Here is a 21,316-nt window from a genome sequence, read left to right on the forward strand (position 1 = left end):
GTTTGATTTGCATAAATTGTAAAATGATTATCTCAGTAAGTTTAGTTAGTATCCATCATTACAAATAGACGCAATAAAAAGAAAAAACTTTCCTTATGAAGAGAACTCTTAGGATTTACTCTGGTAACCAAATTTCACATATATCATAGAACGGTGTTAGCTATAGTTATCGTGCTGTACATTACATCTCCAGTAGTTACTTTTTTTTTATGTGAATGTTTATTTATTTATTTATTTTTTAAATTTTAAAACCTTTAATTCTTACATGTGTTCCCAAACATGAACCCCCCTCCCACCTCCCTCCCCATAACATCTCTCTGGGTCATCCCCGTGCACCAGCCCCAAGCATGCTGTATCCTGCGTCAGACATAGACAGGCGATTCAATTCTTACATGATAGTATACATGTTAGAATGCCATTCTCCCACATCATCCCACCCTCTCCCTCTCCCTCTGAGTCCAAAAGTCCGTTATACACATCTGTGTCTTTTTTCCTGTCTTGCATACAGGGTTGTCATTGCCATCTGGAAATTTGTACCTTTTGACCACCTTCTTCAATTCCTCCTCCCCCTGCCCCCCACCCCTGGTAACCACAAATCTGATCTGGCTTTCTGTGAGTTTGTTATTGATTTTGTTGTTCTTTGTCTCTACATATAAGTAAGATCATAGAGTATCTGTCTTTCTCTCTCTTACGTGGCATAATTCCATCAATATTTATCCATGTTATCACAAACGGCAGAACTTAATTTCATATGGCTGAAAAGTAGTCCATTGTGTACATATATACCACAACTTCTGTATCTATTTTTCTGTTGTGAACATTTAGTTTGTTTCTTGGCTATTGTATATAAGGCTGCTATGAACATGGGGGTCCATATACCTTTTCCAGTTAGTGTTTTTGTTTTCTTTGGATATATCTGCAGTGGAAGCATGGGGTCCTAACCACTAGACTGCTATGGAATTTCTCATGTGATAGTTCTATTTTTAATATTTTGAGAATTCTTTGTGCTGTTTTTCATAGTGACTAAACAAGTTTACAGTGGTATAACTATAACCTTTATATATTTTTCAATTCCACCAAAAGTGCAGAGCTCCCTTTTTTTCACATCCTTGCTGGCATTTTTCTCTTATCTTTTTGATGGTGGCTTTTCTAACAAGTATCAGGTGATATCGCATACATCTCTTTACGGTTGTCACTTGCATTTCCTTAATGACTAGTAATGTGGGCATCTTTTCATGTACCTGTTGGCTATTCATCTAGCTGCTTGGGAACTCTCTATTCTGATCTTTTGTCCAGTTTTTAACTGAATTGTATTTTATGGTTTTTTTGTTTTGTTTTTATTTTTAACTATTGAGTTGTATGAGTTCTTTATATGAGTTCTTTGTATACTATGCAAAATATATAGTAATCCTTATCAAATATGTGGCTTGTAAATATTTTTCCTATTCTGTAGATTATCTTTTTACTTCATCAATCATTTCTTTTGCTGTACAGAAGATTTTTAGTTTGATATAATCCCAGTTGTTTATTTTTCATTTTGTTCCTTAAGCTTTAAATGTCATATCCAAAAATGCATTGCCAAGACTCATATCAAGGAAGTTTTTTCTCTAAATTTTCTCTTGGAAGTTTCATTATTTCAGGTCCTATGATACTTAACCCATTTGAAGTTAATTTTTGTGAGTGGTATGAAATAGGAATCTACTTTTACTCTTTTACATGTGGCCATCCTGTTTTGCCAGCATTGTTTATTGAAGAGACTGGCTTTTGTCCATTGAGTACTCTTGGATTCCTTGTCACATTAGTTGTCTGTATATGCTTGTCTTTATTTCTGTGCTCTCAGTTCTGTTCCACTAATCTGTCTCTTTTTATGCCAGTACCATACTGTTTTAACTATTGTATCTTTATGGTATAGTTTGAAATCAAGATGTGACATTTACTACTTTGTTGTTCCTTCTCAAGTTTGTTAAGTAATCCTTAAAGAGATTCAAATACCAGGATTTCTTTGTGAAAATTAAATCTGTTTAGGTGAAAGTATAAGATTGAAGCTAAAGGCACATGATGCATGCCTTATGCCACTAGATATGTAACATAGAACAGGTTATTGTAAAAATTTTAAGGATTTATATGAAATAATTTTAGTCCCATTGAAATAGATTTTATGTCAAATCAAAGGTGCTATAGTTGTATAATTGAAGATACTAGCACTCCTCATACAGTAATGCAGTAAGGGAGTTTCTCATACTCAAAGATTTCAAACATCTTCTTTAGCATGTCTGAAATCAGAAGATAAATACTAGAAATACAGGTTAGTGAATTCATAAATCTGAGCCATAATGAGTAAGTCTTCCATTGTTTCATAGAGAGCAAAATGTCCTTGCAAAAAGAGATAACTTGTATAATTATTTCAATTACATAACTCTCACTCTTTCCCAGTACCCAAGATAAATCCAGACTTTCCAATTATCTCTTTCACAAAGAGCCCCATAAGGATGATTAAGTGATGATTGCTTCCCCATCAGGAAGTAATGAAGTCAGACATCTGCTGAAAATGCCCGCTTGAACTCTTTGGTGAATTACAGTATGCTTATAAATGAATTTATGAATTTAGGGTTAGCTGTTAGATTCTTAGCAGATTGCAAATGTCTCTTGATGTTATATTTTGTATTTCAAAGTTTGGTTTTTATGAATAAGCTATGATAAACAGAGAATAGAGAGGGGGAGGAACCAGGAAAAGCTAATATTTCTAACAAAATCATGAACATGGAATTAAGATATTAAAAAGTTTCCCCAAGTGAGTTTTAATAAGTGATAACTGAATATAGTGAAGAAGAAAGACAAAAAAATGTAGGAAGGAAAAAATAGACTATCACTCCCCATAGAATATAATTTAATGTATTTTTTAAACAACACAAACACTAATGAGGATAATTGGTAGTCATCAAATCATATCACGTTATTTCCTTGCTTAAGACTCTTCAGAGGCTTCCCATTGTCACTAATATAAGGTCCAAATTCTGTAACATATCACCACTGGACCTTCAGAGCCTCTGTTTTTCCACTTCAGTTCTCAGTATTTCCTCCTAACCCCATTCATTCCTTTGACCATAATGATCAAGACTTTATCACCTTTCTACGAACTACTCCCTCACTCCAAGATTCCAGTGAAAATGATTCTGGGATGTTGGTAGAATGTATGGGCCGGGGTCTCCTCTTTCCTTTTGACCTTTCTGGATTCTTCCAGTTGATGTTAGCATATTAGTTTTGCTTTTTTTACCAGGACTTCCTGTTTAAGATAACTCATGCAAGTGGCTGGCCAGAGCGGGTGGTTTCAGTCCATGCGTTCCCTAACAATTTCTCCTAAGAGACTTCATACTTAAGATACTTCTTGGGAATTAGGGCAGAAGTCTCTTTCTTCTGTAACTGCTTCCTATAGGTGTAGTCCTGCCTAGTAGACTAGACGGCTCTCTCCACCTGACTTCAATCAAGATATTCTGTGCCTGAAACCAGCATTTACCCTCATAGTAACAACAGTTCAGCCTGAAACTTTTGGATCCTCTCAGAGATGCTTAGAGTTCCTCACTGTCTCTCTTCTAGGCATTGAACAGGGCTCAGCTCAGCTGTCATTGTCTCCAAGAAGTTTTCTCTAACCCTGCTATCTGCCTTTTTCAAAAGCACTTGCTTCTGCATGCTGTTTCTCATTTCTTCCACCCTGGTCTATAAGTTCCTCGAGGACAGCAAGTGTGTCCTATTCACATGTATGTTTCCCTGCCAGTGTCATGAGCTGAATGGTGTCCCCACAAAAGATGTTGAAGTCTTAACTCCCAGGACCTGTGGGTGTGACTGTAATTGAAAATAGGAAACTTGCTGATGGTCAGGGTTAAGATGAGATGATTATGGTTGGCCTTAATCTATTAATAATATAATTGGTATCCTTATGAAAAGAAGAAAGCCAAACACAGACATACACACAGGGAGAATGTCATGTGAAGATGAAGGCAGAGATGGGAGTGATGCACTATAACCCAAGGAATGCCAAAGATTGTCAGCACAACACCGGAAGCTAGGAGTGAGGCATGAAGCAGATTTTCCTGCAGAGCCCTAGGGAGGAACCACACCTGCTGATGCCTTGATCTGGACTTCCAGCCTCCAGAACTGTCAGACAATAAATTTCCATTGTTTAAGTTACCCCATTTGTGGCACTTCATTCCAGCAGCCCTAAAACACTGATATAGCCTGGAACTTAAATGTTCTTTAAAGAATGAATGAAGTAACTCACTACCACATTATTTTAGCAGCCTGAGCCCTTTCCTTCAAGGTTCATTAAAGTAAACTTACCGAAAAAGGATTCAGCCATCTTTATTTAATCCATTAATTTTAAAAATTAGTTTTTAGGTTATCTACGTTATCCATAATGCTTCTGGGGAACATAAATAGAAATAGCTACTGTTCCCTTTATCTTTAAAGCGCTACTGTCCAATATGGGGGGTGGTAATTAAACTTTATAGCAGAGCTGACAGTTAGGTGGTACATACCACACTTGTGGTATGTTTATGGCAGTGGTCCATTCTGGCTGGTTGGTGTTCATGCTATAGCAGCTATTAAAACTTTGCAGACGAGGTGTTACTGGATAAGAGCCTTTGTATATGGAAATTTATCAAAACCCATCCAGACACCCTTCAGACTTTCTTGTCTGCTTTCCCCAGCAATAACCCCACCAACTGAGACATTCCCATCAAGCTTCAACAGATAAGTTATATATCTCAAGTTATCCGCTGTTTTTTGGTGACTTTGGTGTGTTGGGATCTGGATGCCTCCAGTTTGGGCAGTGTTCAGAATCAATGTTAAAGACCTTGCTCTAACTGGCAACCACAATTCTTCCTGGCAACCAGGTTCTTCCAGAACCTGGAAGAAACATGCAGATAGACTTGGTTGATAGGTAGAGGCAGTGCCTCTCATGTATTTTTCATGCTGGCAGCTTGGAGGATGTTTCATTTCAAGTACCTTAGAGGGTGAGCCAGTAGAGAACATCAGAGCACACTTCATCATACTCCCCCTGTGAGCGGTCAGCTGTGATCAGAGCAGGTTGTTTCATTTGCAAAGATGAAGGCAAGGGAGTGCTGCTTATTCTTGGGTTTAATAGAGAGTAAATATGTCTCTCATTGCTAATCTCTATTGTTTCTTTAGATACAATAGACACTTCATTAATTCCCAAACACACAAGGCAAGAGTTGGCATATTAAAAATGCTCAATATGGATTATTGGGGTCACTTTTTCTCTGAAGCTAAAGCAGTCAGCTAAAATATACACATATCTGTTAATGTGGGATGCTTGATATTCAGAATACACCTACGCCATGTATTCACTTGGTCTTTGAACAATTCAATCATTAGTTCATCCTGCCAGCATTTACTAAACAATCACCATATGCCAGCAGTATGCATAATATGGTCTATTAGAGTCTGCATAATAGAGTCTTATGCAGTCTCTACTTTCCAGGATCAGGATTTAGTTGAAGAAAGAAGATCAACACACGCAAAAGACTAGTTTCAAAAGTGATTTAATCTAACTGCTTGCACTTTCTGTGCTTATACTACTAGACCACTAGAATTGCTGAAGGAAAGAAAAATAATTACTAGAATACTGCTATTATTAATTCATAGTCACAAACCCTAACTAGACAATCAACAGTTCCTTGCAACTTTTCTGCCTTTTTCTAATCAGTTATTTCTTCTATCTTCCTTAATATGTATTTCCAAATTTCTGTACTTTCTTTAAATCTCTGACTTCACCACTTCCCTTGTCTTGGCCCATGACCACACTTTGTTATCAGAGTAAATTGGAGATGACAACTACTTTAGGGCACTGCCATTACCCAGTAATCTTAATCTTTATCTATACCATCCTTTTCTCCTTCCCTCCTAACTCAGTGGAGAAAGAGTCCTTCTCTCTCCATTCATTCATTTATCCCAAACTGTTCTGCACTGTGTGTGTATGTGTCCAACTCAGTCGTGCCAACTCCTTGTGACCCCACAAACTCTAGCCCGCCAGGCTCCTCTGTCCATGGGATGCTCCAGGCACAGTATCAGTGAGTACAAGGAATATGGTTCTTCTCCTCTGACAGCCTATATTCTACCTAAGATTACCTGTTGCTTTCACGTCAACTATTTCTCAAGTAAGTTTCTCAGATGAGGCACGCTATCTCCCCACTCTGGGTGTTTCCTTCTGTAGGGTCGGTCACTCCCCACTCTCTTTTTCCTGGCTCATTTTCATCTTCTAGGTCTCAGATGAGATATCAGGACCTACAGATAGCCTTCTCTGACACCCTTCCACAAGCCAAAATAGTTGGCCCTCCTATGTGCTCTCATAGTTCCTGTTCCTCTCCTATCAAAACTTACCACACCAGATTTTCATTGCCTCTTGTCTTACCTTCCATTAGAAAAGAACCATAAGTTAAACTCTAAGTCACTGATATAACCACAGTGTATATTGGGCAGTCCTTGGCACGTGAGTAGTTACCAGTAAGTGTTTGTTGAATGAGTTACCTCATTCTATTTATTGGATTGGCCAAAAAGTTTGTTCAGGTTTTTCTGTAACATCTTATGGGAAAACATAATTGAACTTTTTGACCAACCCAATAAATAGAAGTGAAAGGTTGATACAGATAATTGCTGTGGTTCAACTTAGAAATGAACAACTTAGAGTTGGCCAAGACTTGAGTGGTCTTGAAAACTAAAATGCTCAAGGCATTTCAGATGGGGAAACAGGAGTAATAATATAAAACCAGCACAGCAAGATCATCCTGCTTGCAGGGAAGCTTAGGAGCAGAGAAGTAAGGACTAGTGAGAAGAAGGTAAATAGCATTCCTATAGACCAGTGATGGACCATTTCAAGTAACAGAGCAACAGAATGAATGTGGAATTTTAGGGAAAGAGTAGCCTGGAAAATCTTCACTGAATAGCTTGGAAAATCAGGCAAGGAAAGACTGGAATCAAGGAATGTGATCAGGCAAGGAAAGACTGGAATCAAGAAATGTGATCAGGCAAGGAAAGACTGGAATCAAGGAATGTGATCAGGCAAGGAAAGCCTGGAATCAAGGAATGTGATCATGAGCCTTTACACTAAAGCAAGAATGATTGGATAAGCACTTAATGATTTTGTGAGCTGCAGTAAAACGCACGCATGCACGCACGCACGCACGCTTCCCAGCTAGCTCAGTTGACAAAGAACAAAGAATACACCTGTAATGCAGAAGTCACAAGAGACACCAGTTTGATCCCTGGGTCAGAAAGATCCCCTGGAGGAGGGCATGGCAGTCTACTCCAGAATTCTTGTTTGGAGAATCCCATGGACAGGGTCTGGCAGGCTAACAGTTCATAGAGTTGCAAAAAATCAGACGCAACTGAAGCGACTTAGCACACACACATGCACGTACATACACACACACATTTTATGCCATCCTCTCCTATTGGGAATGAATGAAGTAACTACAAACTAGACAGTTCTCCCAGGCAAGGAACCCCCCCCAATTATCCAGAATTTTCTTCCAAAAAATTAGGAATTCCTGATAGGCCCTTGTTCATTCTGCATTACATAGAACAAATACTGATTACTTTTATATTCCTACTCTCATCATATTATACTACCCTGTTTCTTCCCTTATTTCTTTTACTATTTCTCACTTCATTTTATATTATTATATTATCTTTATTTTATTGCTCTGAAACAGTGTGGTCCTCATGCCACTAGCATTAGCATCATGCGAGGGCCTATTAGAAATGCAAATTCAGGAGCCCACGCCATATAGGCTGTATCAGAAACTGGGGATACAGGCCAAATTCACTTCTCTCAAATAATAGTTATTCCTCAAGGCATACACCACAGAATCCTATTCTCTCTATAATCTCTTTCTTGTGGGGAATTCATTTTCATAGTTTCAATTACTGCTGCTATGTTGAAAAGTGCCCAGGCTTGTGTGTGCATATATATGATTTCATTAGAAAGAGGTTGATATATGTATACCAATGGTTGATTCATGTTGATATTTGGCAGAAACCAACAAAATTTATGTAAAGCAATTATCCTTCAATTTAAAAATTAATTAAAAATTTAGAAATAAATAATTTTTTTAAATAAGCAAATAAAGGAAAGGAAAGAGGTAGACACCCTTACCACCACTTAAACTGTATAAATGCGATGCTCTATTAATTTCCTGGTGCTACTTTAACAAATGGGCTTCCCTGGTGTCTCAGTGGTAAAGAATCCGCCTGCCGATACAGGCGATGCAGGTTCAATTCCTGGACTGGGAAGATCCCCTGGAGAAGGAAATGGCAATCTACTCCAGTATTCTTGTCTGGGAAATCACATGGACAGAGGAGCCTGGATGGCTACAGTCCATGGGGTCGCAAAAGAGCCGGACATGACTTAGTAACTAAACAACAGCAACACAGCTTAACAAATGATCATAAACTAGGTCACTTGAAACAACGTAAATTTATTCTCTTAATAGTTCTAGAGCCTGCAGGTCTGGGATCAGGATGTCAGCCTGATTGAGTCCTCCTGGAGGGCTCTGGGGAGAGTCTGGTTCGTGCTTCTCCTCTGGTTTTGATGGTTGCTGGCAGTCCTTGGCATTCCTTGACTTGCAGGTATACCATCCTCCTCTCTGTCATCATGTCCATTCTTCTCTGTGTGTTTCTGGGTTCAAATTTCCTCTTCTAATAAAGACACTAATCATTAGATTGGGGCTCACACTAATCCAGTATCAGTTCAGTTCAGTGGCTCAGTCCTGTCTGACTCTTTGCGACCCCATGGATTGCAGCACGCCAGGTTTCCCTGTCCATCACCAACTCCTGGAGCTTACTAAAATGCATGTCCATCGTGTCAGTGATGCCATCCAACCATCTCATCCTCCATTGTCCCCTTCTCCTCCCGCCTTCAATCTTTCCTAGTGTCAGGGTATTTTCAAATGAGTCAGTTCTTCGCATCAGATGGACCAAGTATTGGAGTCTCAGCTTCAACATCGGTCCTTCCTAAGAATATTCAGGCCTGATTTCCTTTAGGATGGACTAATTGCATCTCCTTACAATCCAAGGGACTCTCAAGAGTCTTCTCCAATACCACAGTTCAAAAGCATCAATTCTTCAGGCTCAGCTTTCTTTATAGTATAGTATAACTTCATCTAAAGTTGATTCCATCTGCCAAAACCCTGGTTCCAAATAAAGTCACATTCACAGGTAATGCTTCCCTGGTAGCTTAGATGGTAAAGGATCCTCCTGCAATGTAGGAGACCTCAGTTTGATCCCCGTGTCAGGAAGATCCCCTGGAGAAGGGAGTGGCTCCCACTCCAGTATTCTGGCCTAGAGAATTCCATGGACAGAGGAACCTGGCAGGCTACAGTCCATGGGATCATGAAGACTCAGACACAGCTGAGTAACTAACACCACTCACAGCTAACAGGACTTAGGACTTCAGTCTGTTTTTAGAAAAGACATAATTCACCCTGTAGCCACTGCCATGTGAATAGACTGGATTGTGTGGAGTCACATGGAAGAGTCTGAGAAAACTATATGTGATACAGAAATGAAGTTAGTAACTAAAGATCCCTGTTTGGAAACTCCAGCTCTTTCAGTAAAAGAGGCCGCAGTAAGTTGAAGAGAAGGTCTTTTTGGGTAGGACAGAAGTATGGTCAAAGGTGGAACAGAATAAAAGCATTGATGGTAAGAGACTGAATATTCTAGAGAGGAAAAAAAGAATAATGAATAAAATTATAGGGTGAAGGAGAAGATTTAGGTTTACAAATAAGAGTGTTGCTCATTGCTTTGAGAAATGGTAGGTATAGACATGGAGACTTTTCATAATAAAATAGGACTGGTTTTAGGCTAAAAGTATGAGTAGGTATTTTGAAGTCCATAGAAGAAAAGTTTGGAATGTTGACTGTGGTGAGTTAATTGCGTGCTCTGTGAGAGACCCTTAAGTAGGTTTGAGCCTACCTAGCCGGTGCTGTACGAATTTAAAATAGAACCCTTCTTTCAGTTCCAAACTTTGTCTTTTGAGGCCAGGAAGAATCTAGAGAGTAAGAATATACAGCTTTGCTCTTTAATTAATCATATTTTTAATACTCAATGAGATAAATTATTCTCTCAAAATGAAAAGCACATTCTGGTATTTTTTTAAGCAAAGTTTTGTTTTTGTTTTTGTTTTTTTTCTGAAGGAGAGATGTAAAATCGTCTGTTATCTGTGTAGACTAGACCCACAGGTAAAGTTTTTTGTTTTATTTGTCCACTGAAATGCATGCACACTCAGAAGTTTTCCCAGACAAGGCCTGTGAGGCTTTAGGCTGGATTCTGTATTTCCTTTAATAAAATCATGTAGTCAGAGTGTACAGAATACCACTATAGATTTGGTTTTGTTGTTTTGTAAAGCGCTAAACACCCTATGTTGCAGATCCTAGATAAACTATGACAGAAGCAGTCAGCTTAATATAATAATGCTAAAGTTTTGGAGATGCCTCAGAGTGTCCACCTGATAAAGTCATTTAAAATGAAGTTGAGCCAAGTTATTGAGTGATCATAAGACGTCATGGGACATAGCTCTTTACGCCCATAAAGACTATTGCCCCGTGCTGGATCTGATGGTCTCCAGACAGGTGTGTGCGGTGCCTTTGGAAAGGCCCAGGGCACAGTGGTCAGGATCCATAGGAGCCAAGTTATAATGTCCATCCTCACCAAGATGCAGAACAAGGAACATGTAACTGAGGCCTTCCCCAGGGCCAAGTTCATGTTCCCTGGCCACCAGAAGATCCACATCTCTGAGAAGTGAGGATTTACTAAGGTTTTTTTTTTTGCAATTTTATTTATACATTTTGAGCGTGCTTGGTCTTCGTTGCTGTGTGGGCTTTTGTCTAGCTGCGGTTCATGGGCTTCTTATTGCAGCGGCTTCCCTTGTTGCAGAGCATGGGCTCTCGGGTGCACGGGCTTCAGTACTTGCAGCTCTGGGGCTCCAGAGCACAGGCTTGATAGCTGTGGCCGTGGGCCCAGTTGCTCTGCAACATATGGGATCTCCCAGGATCAGGGATTGAACCTGTGACTCCCGCACTAGCAGCGGACTCTTTACTACTGAGCCATTTGACACGGATGAATTTGAAAACACAGTGGCAGAAAAGCAGCTCATCTCAGATGGCTGCGGGGTCAAATATCAACACATCCCTAATCATGGCCCCCTGGACAAATGGTGGACCCTGCACTCAGAGCCTCGGCGCTGTCCCTTCCTTACTCACGCCCACCAATAATTCCTACTGTACTGTCCAAAAAAGACTGTGTGGCTACTTTGTAATCACATGACTCTTACAGGCTTTGGGGGTTTTATTCTAAGCTTCTCCCACACAGTATCAGTCTGTGTTCCCAAGGCTTCCTCCTTCAGGCTTCCCTCTGTCACCGACACCTGCTCCTCAGCACAGTCAGACAAGGGGAAAGGGTGCACTGGGATTCTTCATGTCCTTTTCTTCATAGGAGGAGGAAAAGACTGCTTTGGGAAAGGTTAAGTTAAAGGCTTTATACAGCATGTAGACAATCCGTTCCCTGTGCCTGCATCCCTGAAGCTGACCTGAGGATATATAACTTGGGGATATGCAAGCAATATGCAAAGAGGAACCCAGCTTTACGCACTGAAAGTAATCCTGAAATTATTTGCACATCACATGTTTGTCAAATGGATCAGTTTTTAATTTGGAGAATTAGGTGTTTAAATTTCACGTGCTTTCTCCCTTTGCCAGAGTATAAAATACCACTGATTTTACTTCCTTTGTGATTTTCATACTCATTTTATGTCCACTTTCTTTAACACTGACACTGCCTAGGCTTGTTTAGTATTATCCTTAAGAGCCAAACATTTCACAGTCAATAGTGCTAGGGCCAGTTTTTAGGATGAGACTTACCAACTCTTGTCACTGAGTTTAATTTATAATTGATTAGTTTGCTATCTCCTGATGATCTGGGGCTATTTGTTTATCATGGACACATCTTTTCAGTGCTGTAACCCTTTCTCTAAATTGGCCACTTAACAAAAATCAGTGTTCCTTAATCAAATCTTTATGCTAGTCATTGTATTTATCTTGTTAAGGACGACTCTAGCATATCTATCTTACCATAATATAGGTTTTGAGTGTTTGCTAGGCATGTCTGTCTCAATTTCCAGCACAGGGGAGCTGGGATTTTATGAACATTTTGTGATCTAAGTCAGGGCAGCTGACTCTTTAGTCACTGAGTCAGTTTGGATGTATTGGTTTGAAAAATGCATTCTCTTTTATCAATTCAAACTCAATATTGAAGACCCAGCCTGAATGCTAAAGCTTCTGTTAATTTCTCCTGCTCTTCTAGAAGTAAGTCATGGTCCCCTCTGTACTCATATATCATAGTCCCATGATAGAGCTGATCCTAACCAGTTCAGTTATGCCAAGATGTTTAGGTATTCGTTTTTCCAGACAACTTGAGAGCTTCCTAAAGCAGAGAATTTTTATTTATCAAGAATCTACTTTGTGAGACTTCCCTGGTGGTCCAGTGTTAAAGAATCTGCCTTCCAATGTGGGGGACACAGGTTCAATCTCTGGCTGGGGAACTAAGATCCCACGTGCCTTGGGGAGGCTAAGCTCATGAGCCACAGCTAGAGAGAAGCCCTGACGCCACAGCGGAAGATCCCGTCTGCCGCACCTGAGACCAACAGCCAAATAAATAAATAAATATTTTTTAAAAAGAATCTATTCTACAATAACTGTAAATGGAATATAACATTCCAAAACTGCATAAATATTTTTAAAAGAAATTTTGAAAAAAAGAATCTCCATTATGCGCCAGTTACTCTAGAGCATAGATACACGTATTCCCCTGTTACAGATTAGGAGGGTGGGACTGCAGTTCACACCGTCACTAGATGGGATGGTCAGGACTCGAGGACGCGTCTGCTGTCACCCCCTGCCTCCCTAGTGGCTGCTATAAGCTCTGTGTAGACTAAGATGGGGAGGTAACCAGACTGCACGTGCGGCAATGGCCTGCCCCACACAGTTATCAAACCTAACTGAGGACACCCGCTTTCTCAGCGGTCCCCCTCTCTTTAAAGCCACCAGCTTCCTCTTTAAGGGGAATCTTTCTCGGAGACAGGCGGCTTTCCTTGTGCTCTTCTGTTCATTTGCTTATCCATTCTTTCATTTAGTGTGTATTTAAGAGGTAACTGTGTACATACCCTTGTTCTACTGCATAGCAGGAAACCGTTAAAAATCCCTGTCATCCGGAGTTTATATTTTCACCAAGAAGATGGACAATAAAAAAATAAAATATACACCCGTGGCGGATTCATGTCGATGTATGGCAAAACCAATACAGTATTGTAAAGTAAAAAAAAAAAAAGTATATATATAGATAGATAGATAGATAGATAGATAGATAGATAGATAGATGATTTATCTAGTATATTACAAGGTGGTATGTGCTAAGGGACACTGAGAATAGAGCAGGATAAGGAGGTGGGGTGGATTGTTAGGGGACAGTTATTAGGGGTCAGAGTCAGGCTTCCAGAGACACTGAAATTTTAACAATGCCCTGAAGGCAGAGTGTTCCAGGCAACAGTAACAGCTAGAGCAAATGCCTTGAGATGGAAGGGTGTCTGGAGTGTTCTAGAAATGTCAAGGCCATCAGTGTGTCTAGAGTGGATTGAAGGAGTGAAGTATGAGCACATGAAGGGAGAGATGGTCCTATAAAGTAGACAGACTACCTCTGTTTTAGCAGAGTGTGTGTAAGGAAGCCAATGCCTCCAAACTCATGGTTTGAATTTGGGCTTATTGCTTGGTGGGACTAGCCCACATGTGTCTTCACAGAGCAGCCCTCCAAACATCAGTAGCATCAGCTAAGTTTAGAGCATTGCTTCAGCCAGGTTCAACCACACTTACTCTTATGAACTCATGGATCATTATTTCTATAGTGTTTCTGGTCAATCCACTTTTTTACATTTATGTTGGCTGCAGTTAATAGCAGCTGGTTTTACAGTGTGTGGTACGCACTCAGGAGATGCTTGTTGAATGTATGGATATGCGAGTGAGTGAATGAATGAATAAATGGATGGATGGATGGATGAACAGGACCAGATTCTGTTTTATAACACAGATGGATACTTCTGCCTGTAAATAACCTTGTCTTCTGGATATAGATATAAGCTATACATTTAGCTTATCATGTTAAATTGAATGATTGAATGTTGAGTAAATATTAATAATTTTTAAATATAGCCATGTTCCATCTAAGTAAGGGAAATTAGGGAAAATGTTTAGTTCTATACCTTTTGACCAGTTCTCTAGCTCTTACTACAATTACTTTACTTCATCTTAAGCAAAATCACCAGTTAAGGAGTACTTAAGTCTAATCTTAGAGGGAAAAAGTTATTTCCTTTTTAGCTGGTATATTTATGTCTACAGTATCCATAGTGATTTCATTGTCTTGGTAAAATCCTCAACTTCAAATGTCAACTACATAGTTATTCCCGTTGTTGGACTTATCCTTGTTTGCGGTGGTAATTTGTTTTCTTAGCTCTTCTGTAACTCAGACCGGCTGTGGCATTTACTGTTGGCATAGTACATGTGGATCAGAGTCCCTGGGTTTTCTTTAACCTTTTGTCCTCAGTTTGGAATGACTTTTGTACTATTGTAATGCAGTAGATTCATCCTAGCATGTGGCTATGAAGCTTTTGTAAATGTTGGTATGTTTTTTGAACTTCCCTATAATCATATATAAATATGAAGTAACAGTTTGGGAAAATATGAGCTGATATGTATTTTCAATTTCATAGAAAATGCCAGTTGGGGACATTTTATTTACTCTTGGTCATCTTTCACTTGATATACAAATTCTTTAAATATGAGGCAAAGAAATACATTTATAGAGCTATACAATGTCAAAACATCAATAAAGAATAGTCACCTCTCTAGCAGGAAATTAAATAACACTTACTTTAAGTGCCCATCAATTTAAATTCATTTTTCTTATATTGTTAACTATTATAGTTAATTTAATAAAAAAAACATTTCACTTGAAATATCATTCCAGAGGTGTTACTTTATAATTTACCATGCCATTATTTTTCCATTAACTAATTACTTATGCTATCTTAAGAACAGCATATAGCCCTATTCAATATTTATTCAATACAAGGATAGAGAAATGGAGTATATTTTATTGTTTTATAAAGTTCCAAAAATTTTTATTATTATTTCCTCATAAAACAAGTGTATGAATTTTTTTAAAAACTGGAGGAGGGGTGGTAATTGCTTAAGACAAATAAGTTACAGAAATTTTCTGTCTTTAGTAACAGAAGTTTTTATTTCTATCTTCCTTTCTGAGTAATTGCATGTTAATTGTAATAATTTTCAAATATAATGAAAATATATGCTACAAGTATTGTAGTGAATATGTATTCAATCATATTCTGAGAAGTTTTTTTGTTCTTATACTTTTAAAGAGTCCATCAGTTATTCTTTTAAAATGGCCTCATAATGATTTTTTAATAACTATATTCTTGTTGTCATTCCATAGTTTAATATAAATTAAAGTTTGTGACAACATGGATAGACCTAGAGGATATTATGCTAAGTGGAATAAGTCAGACAGAGAAAGACAGATACTGCACAATTTCACTTATGTGTGAAATCTAAAACTAGAACAAATGAACAAACATAGCAAAATGGAAACAGAGCTCTAAATACAGATAAAGTGTTTGCCAGAGGAGAGAAAAGTGGATGGGTGGGGAAGAAATAGGTGAGGAAGATTGAGAGGTACAGACTTTTACCTGCAAAATAAATGAGTCACGATTGTGAAATGCACAATGTGAGGAATATAGTCAATAACTATGTAATATTTTTGTACAGTGACATATTGTAACTAGACTTCTTATGGTGATTATTTTGAAATGTATAGAAATATCTAATCACCATGTTGTAAATAGGAACTAGCATAGTAGTGTAGGTCTATTATACTTCAAGCAAATTCAATCATAGAAGAAGAGATCAAGCTTGTGATTACCAAGAGTTGAGGGATGACAAGGGGCAGTTAGATGAAGGCACAAACATACAAATTTTCACTTATAAGATAAATAATACTAGGGGTGTAATATGTAACATAATTAACACTGCTGTATGTTAGATATGAAAGTTGAGAGGAAATCCTAAGGATTCTCATCACAAGGAAAAATTTGCTTCTGTTTCATTTTGTATCTATATATGATGGATGTTCACTGAACTTATTATGACAGACATTTCATGATGTATATAAATCAAATCATCATTCTAAGTACCTTAATCTTATACAGTACTATGTCAATTATATATCAGTAAAACTGGAAGAAATTTATATGCCATAGCAGCATAAAATTCTTCTCTCAAAATGGATAATTTCCATGTTTAAAAATGATTTGATATTTCATGGTTTGCTATAAAAATAATATAGTCAAAGTACATAACCTCCTTATTCTTCAGACTGTGTGCAGGGATAATTCATTTGTTTTCATTCTCTTTTAACTATAAGTTAATAGCAGGAAGTGCCAGGAAGTCTGAAAATATGACAAGGTGCCCAGAGAAGGAAACATGAAGGGCAAGCAATGAACAAATCCTTATCTTCTCTCTGAAATTATTACACCAATATCCAATGTATCTTCTTCATGGCTCTTATCTCCGAATTTATCAACTCTTCAAATGGCTGAACTTTTCATTTTGAAATGTCAAAAATATCTAGGTCTCTACCCAAATGACTGGCACTACTTCTGTTTGCTATGCTAAAGTAACAACAGCATCAACGAAGATGAGCCCGTAGACTAAACGTGGGCAGGACTACACTTGTGTTCTGCTTTAGTAGCATTAATCAGCAAGCTTTCAAATATTTAAAGAGCAAAGTTGATTGGAGTAGAATTTATTGTTATTTATTACTGTTGTAACAAATGAAAGCTTAATTTTGTTTGACTGTTGAAGTGTGACTAATAGCGCTTTCTTGAACCAATACAAGGCTTTTGTTTTTCTGTTCCTTTTCTGTAGGTTTAGGCTTCAGTATCGCAGGAGGTGTGGGAAACCAGCACATTCCTGGAGACAATAGCATTTATGTCACTAAAATTATCGACGGAGGAGCTGCACAGAAAGATGGAAGATTGCAAGTAGGGGATAGGCTACTAATGGTGAGTGTGGCCCAGCAGAGCTGTGAGTGTGTTTATAAAGCTCTTACTTTCCAGGGCATGATTGTCACCGTCAGTTTAGGCTGCCTTCACTGGATACTATAGTCTAGGTGACTTAAACAACACACATTTTATTTTCTGACGGTTTTGTAAGCGGGGAAATTTAAGAGCAAAGTTCTGACCCATCCAGTTTCTGGTGAGGTCTCTCTTCTTGGCTTGCAGACAAGTGTCTTCCTGCTGCTTCCTCCTGTGGCCTTTTCTCTGTGCTTATCCTGAGAGATCTTTCTCTTCTCATAGGGTCATGTGTCCTATTAGATTAGAGCTCCACCCTCAAGTCATCTCATTAATAACCTTGTGCTGTGCTTAGTCGCTCAGTTGTGTCCGACTTTTTGTGACCCTACGGACTGTAGCCCACCAGACTTCTCTGTCCATAGGATATCCCAGGCAAGATTACTAGCGTGGTTGCCATTCCCTTCTCCAGGGGATCTTCCTAACCCAGGGATCAAACCCAGGTCTCCTGCATTGCAGGTGGATTCTTTACCATCTGAGCCATCAGGGAAGCCCAATTTATTAACTTCTAAAGACCCTACCTCCAACTATTGTCAGGTTAGGGGTTAGAACGTCAACATAAGAATTTGGAAGGAGGAAGTACAATTCAGTCCATAGCAGTCACCTTGGTAAAAATAGAAAAGAAGAGAGAACAGATTTTGTTGTAAGAGATATTAGAAGCGCAGGTATAATTGGATCTGATTTGCTGATATTTTAAAAGCAGAAATCTACGTTTTCACCAGTTTCCACAGGCACAGAGATTATATGTTGTTCTTCCAATATAATCCAGCTCCTATCAGCCAGAGAGACTACTTAATCGAGACTGGTAGAGAGGTGGGCTTTGCATAGCAAATGCTATCTGCTTTACTGATATGCACATTTCTATGCCACTGTGTTCCTTCGTTCAACCAGCGTAGACACAGTCCTTGACTTCCAAGGATTCATAATTTGAGTTCTGTCACATATATAAATGGATCCTTCCTCTTCTCCTTTCAGAAAGATTTACTGCTATTTTATTTGCCAGCTGCTTGCATGCTTTAGAAGTCTTAGACAGTGGTTGACTCCAACACACAACCACCCTTTCTGAGCCATGGAGTTATATAATAAGCTCCTGGGCTTCCCAGAGGGTGCTAGTGGTAAAGAACCTGCCTGCCAACTCAGGAGACATGAGTTCGATCCCTGGGTCAGGAAGATATACCCTGGAGGAAAAAAATGGAAACCTACTCCAGTATTCTTTCCTGGAGAATCCCATGGATAGAGGAGCCTGGGAGGCTATAGTCCACAGGGTCACAAAGAGTCAGACATGACTGAAGTAACTTAGCACACACACATGCAGGCAAAGCAAAATGTAGGCAATTCTAAGCAGTGTACTGGGGGGGTTGCATGTAATAAAACGGTTTCATCTCCATTTGCTGTTTTGTATCAAGTCTACAGGATAATAATATACTGAAAATCAATAGAAGATAACTCTCAAGAAGTATATCTAGTGATATGTCTGCCCTTGTAAACCAGGATCTTGAGGCTTTATCACAGAGAGCCAGTGTCTCCAATAATTTCATGAGAAGTGTTTAGGAAGGATCAAGCTATACCGTTTCAACAGAATAGTAATTTCTAAGACATGTGCAAGCTTTGGAGGTTGAACTTCAAAGTTCATTGAGCCCACATCCCTGGACTCTAGACAGGTTGTTTGTAGTCCCACTGGCTTAATTTCATAGGTGTCAATGATTTTTGTATTGAATTATCTGAATAAGAGCTTAATACTAATCTTGATAGCTAGCATTTATTTGGCATTCACTATGCTCCCGGTTCTTTCAAAAGTGCTGTTCCATAATGTAGCATGTACTTTTCACAACAGCCTCTTTTAAAGCAGAGGGAAACTGAGGTATAGAGAGGTTTACTAGCTTGACCATGGGTCATAGAGTTAGCAACAGACAGAATGGGATTTCAAATGCTTGTAACCAGCAAACGTGGTCTTTGCATGTGTTTCCTAGAATTTGTTAGTCAATTATTTCCTCCCTACCTCTGATGCCCTTGCAGTCCAAGAGACTCTCAAGGAAGTCTTGAGAAAGGAAGGCTTCCTCCCTAGAGTCTTCTCCAGTATCACAATTCTTTCCTCCCTTCATCATTCACTCGTTCTTTTATCTAAAAAGTAATAGACTGAGCACCTGTCATGCCCCAGGCAATAGCCACTACTCAGGAAGGAGTCAGCAGAAAAAGTATGGTCAATCTGAATGGGCAAAAAAAATGCAGTGTTAATCACTTGAGTCAAAGTCACTAAGAGTTTTCAGTTTCCTTACCACTTGATGTCACTGCAATTTTATTTTATTTTCTTAAAGCAATTTAGAGGTATGATTGACATGTAAAAAGCAAATGTACATTTAATGTACACAACTCCATGGCTTTGAAGATAAGTACATACTAATGAAACTATCACCCCCTTCCAGGCTATAAAATTATCCATCACTTCCCACAGTTTTTTCTCATTATTATTTTTTGTGTGTAAATAGTAAGAACACATAACGCAAGATCTACCTTCTTAGCAAATTTTAAGTTTAAGACAGGGAAGCCTTGTATGCTGCAGTCCACGGGTTTGCAGGGAGTCGGGCATGACTTAGCAAATGAACAACAACAAAAAGATACTGTTATTTATAGGCCATGGGGTATATAGCAGAACTACTATTTTCATTCCTGAGATGTTCTGAAATTTGTTTGCTTGTTTTTTATTACCTTCAATGTGAAAGTTGGTACCTATGATGTTTTGCTTCTGAAACAGAGAGGTATTCTTTGGACATAAGGCAACTCCCTCTAACAACTTCTCTCAAGAAGACAAAGTGTGTTGTTTCTTGACTTGGAAATGGAATGAACTGTGCTATTCATATTCTACATAGTACTGAATTGAAAAATGAAGAGAGTAACATGTCGTGTTGTTGTTGATGTTCAGTCACTAAGTCTTATCCACCTCTTGCAACCCCATGGACTGCAGCCTGCCAGGCTCCACTGTTTTTCACTATCTCCCAGACTTTGTTCAAATTCATGTCCAGTTGAGTCAGTAATGCTAACTTATCCATCTCATCCTCTGTGCCCTCTTCTCTCTTTGCCTTCAATCTTTCCCAGCATCAGGGTCTTCTCAAATGAATTGACTCTTCACATCAGGTAGCCAAAGTATTGAAGCTTCAGCTTCAGCATTAGTCCTTCTATTGAATTTTCATGGTTGATTTCCTTTAAGACCGACTGGTTTGATCTCCTTGCAGTCCAGTGGACATTCAGGTGTCTACTCCAGCACTGCAATTCAAAAGCATCAATTCTTTCACACTCAGCCTTCTTTATGGTCCAAATCTCACATCTGTACATGACTACTGGAAAAATCATAGCTTTGACTATATGGGCTTTGTTCGCACAGTGACGTCTCTGCTTTTTAATCCACTTCCTAGGTTTGTCATAGCTTTCTTTCCAAGGAGCAAGTGTCTTTAATTTCATGGCTGCAGTCACTGTTGGCAGTGATTTTGGAGACCCCAAAATAAAACCTGTCACTGCTTCCACTTTTCCCCCTTCTATTTGCCACGAAGTGATGAGACCGGATGCCATGATCTTAGTTTTTGAATACTGAGTTTTAAGCCAGATTTTTCACTCTCCTTTTTCACGCTCATCAAGAGGCTGTTTACTTCCTCTTCACTTTCTCCCATTAGAGTGATATCATCTGTGTATCTAAAGTTATTGATATTTATCCCAGAAATCTTGATTCCAGCTTGTGATTCATCCAGCCTGGCATTTCACATGATGTTCTGCCTTGTCATACTCCTTTCCCAATTTGGAACCAGTCCATTCCTCCATGTCCGATTCTAACTGTTGCTTCTTAACCTGCATACAGGTTTCTCAGGAGGAGGGTAAGATGGTCTTGTATTCCCATGTCTTTAAGAATTTTCCAGTTTGTTGTAATCGACACAAAGGCTTTAGCATAGTCAATGAAGCAAACTTAGATGCTTTTCTGGGATTCCTTTTCTTTCCTTATGATGCAGTGAATGTTGGCAATTTGATCTCTGGTTCCTCTGCCTTTTCTAAACCCAGCTTGTACTT

At 38.8% G+C, this 21,316-nt stretch overlaps 1 protein-coding gene across 10 annotated transcripts in view; it reads left to right on the forward strand.

Annotated features, from left to right (window-relative positions):
- DLG2 (discs large MAGUK scaffold protein 2) overlaps positions 1 to 21,316 on the forward strand; it is a 2,361,423-nt gene that overhangs the window by 1,701,358 nt on the left and 638,749 nt on the right. For all 10 annotated transcript variants that reach the window (XM_069564820.1, XM_069564810.1, XM_069564812.1 and 7 more), the window contains one exon: positions 17,061 to 17,197. In XM_069564820.1, coding sequence (XP_069420921.1) covers positions 17,061 to 17,197 — 137 coding nt within the window. The remainder of the gene's footprint in view (positions 1 to 17,060; positions 17,198 to 21,316) is intronic.

This window comes from Ovis canadensis, chromosome 21, assembly GCF_042477335.2.
Source record: "Ovis canadensis isolate MfBH-ARS-UI-01 breed Bighorn chromosome 21, ARS-UI_OviCan_v2, whole genome shotgun sequence".
NCBI lineage: Eukaryota > Metazoa > Chordata > Mammalia > Artiodactyla > Bovidae > Ovis > Ovis canadensis.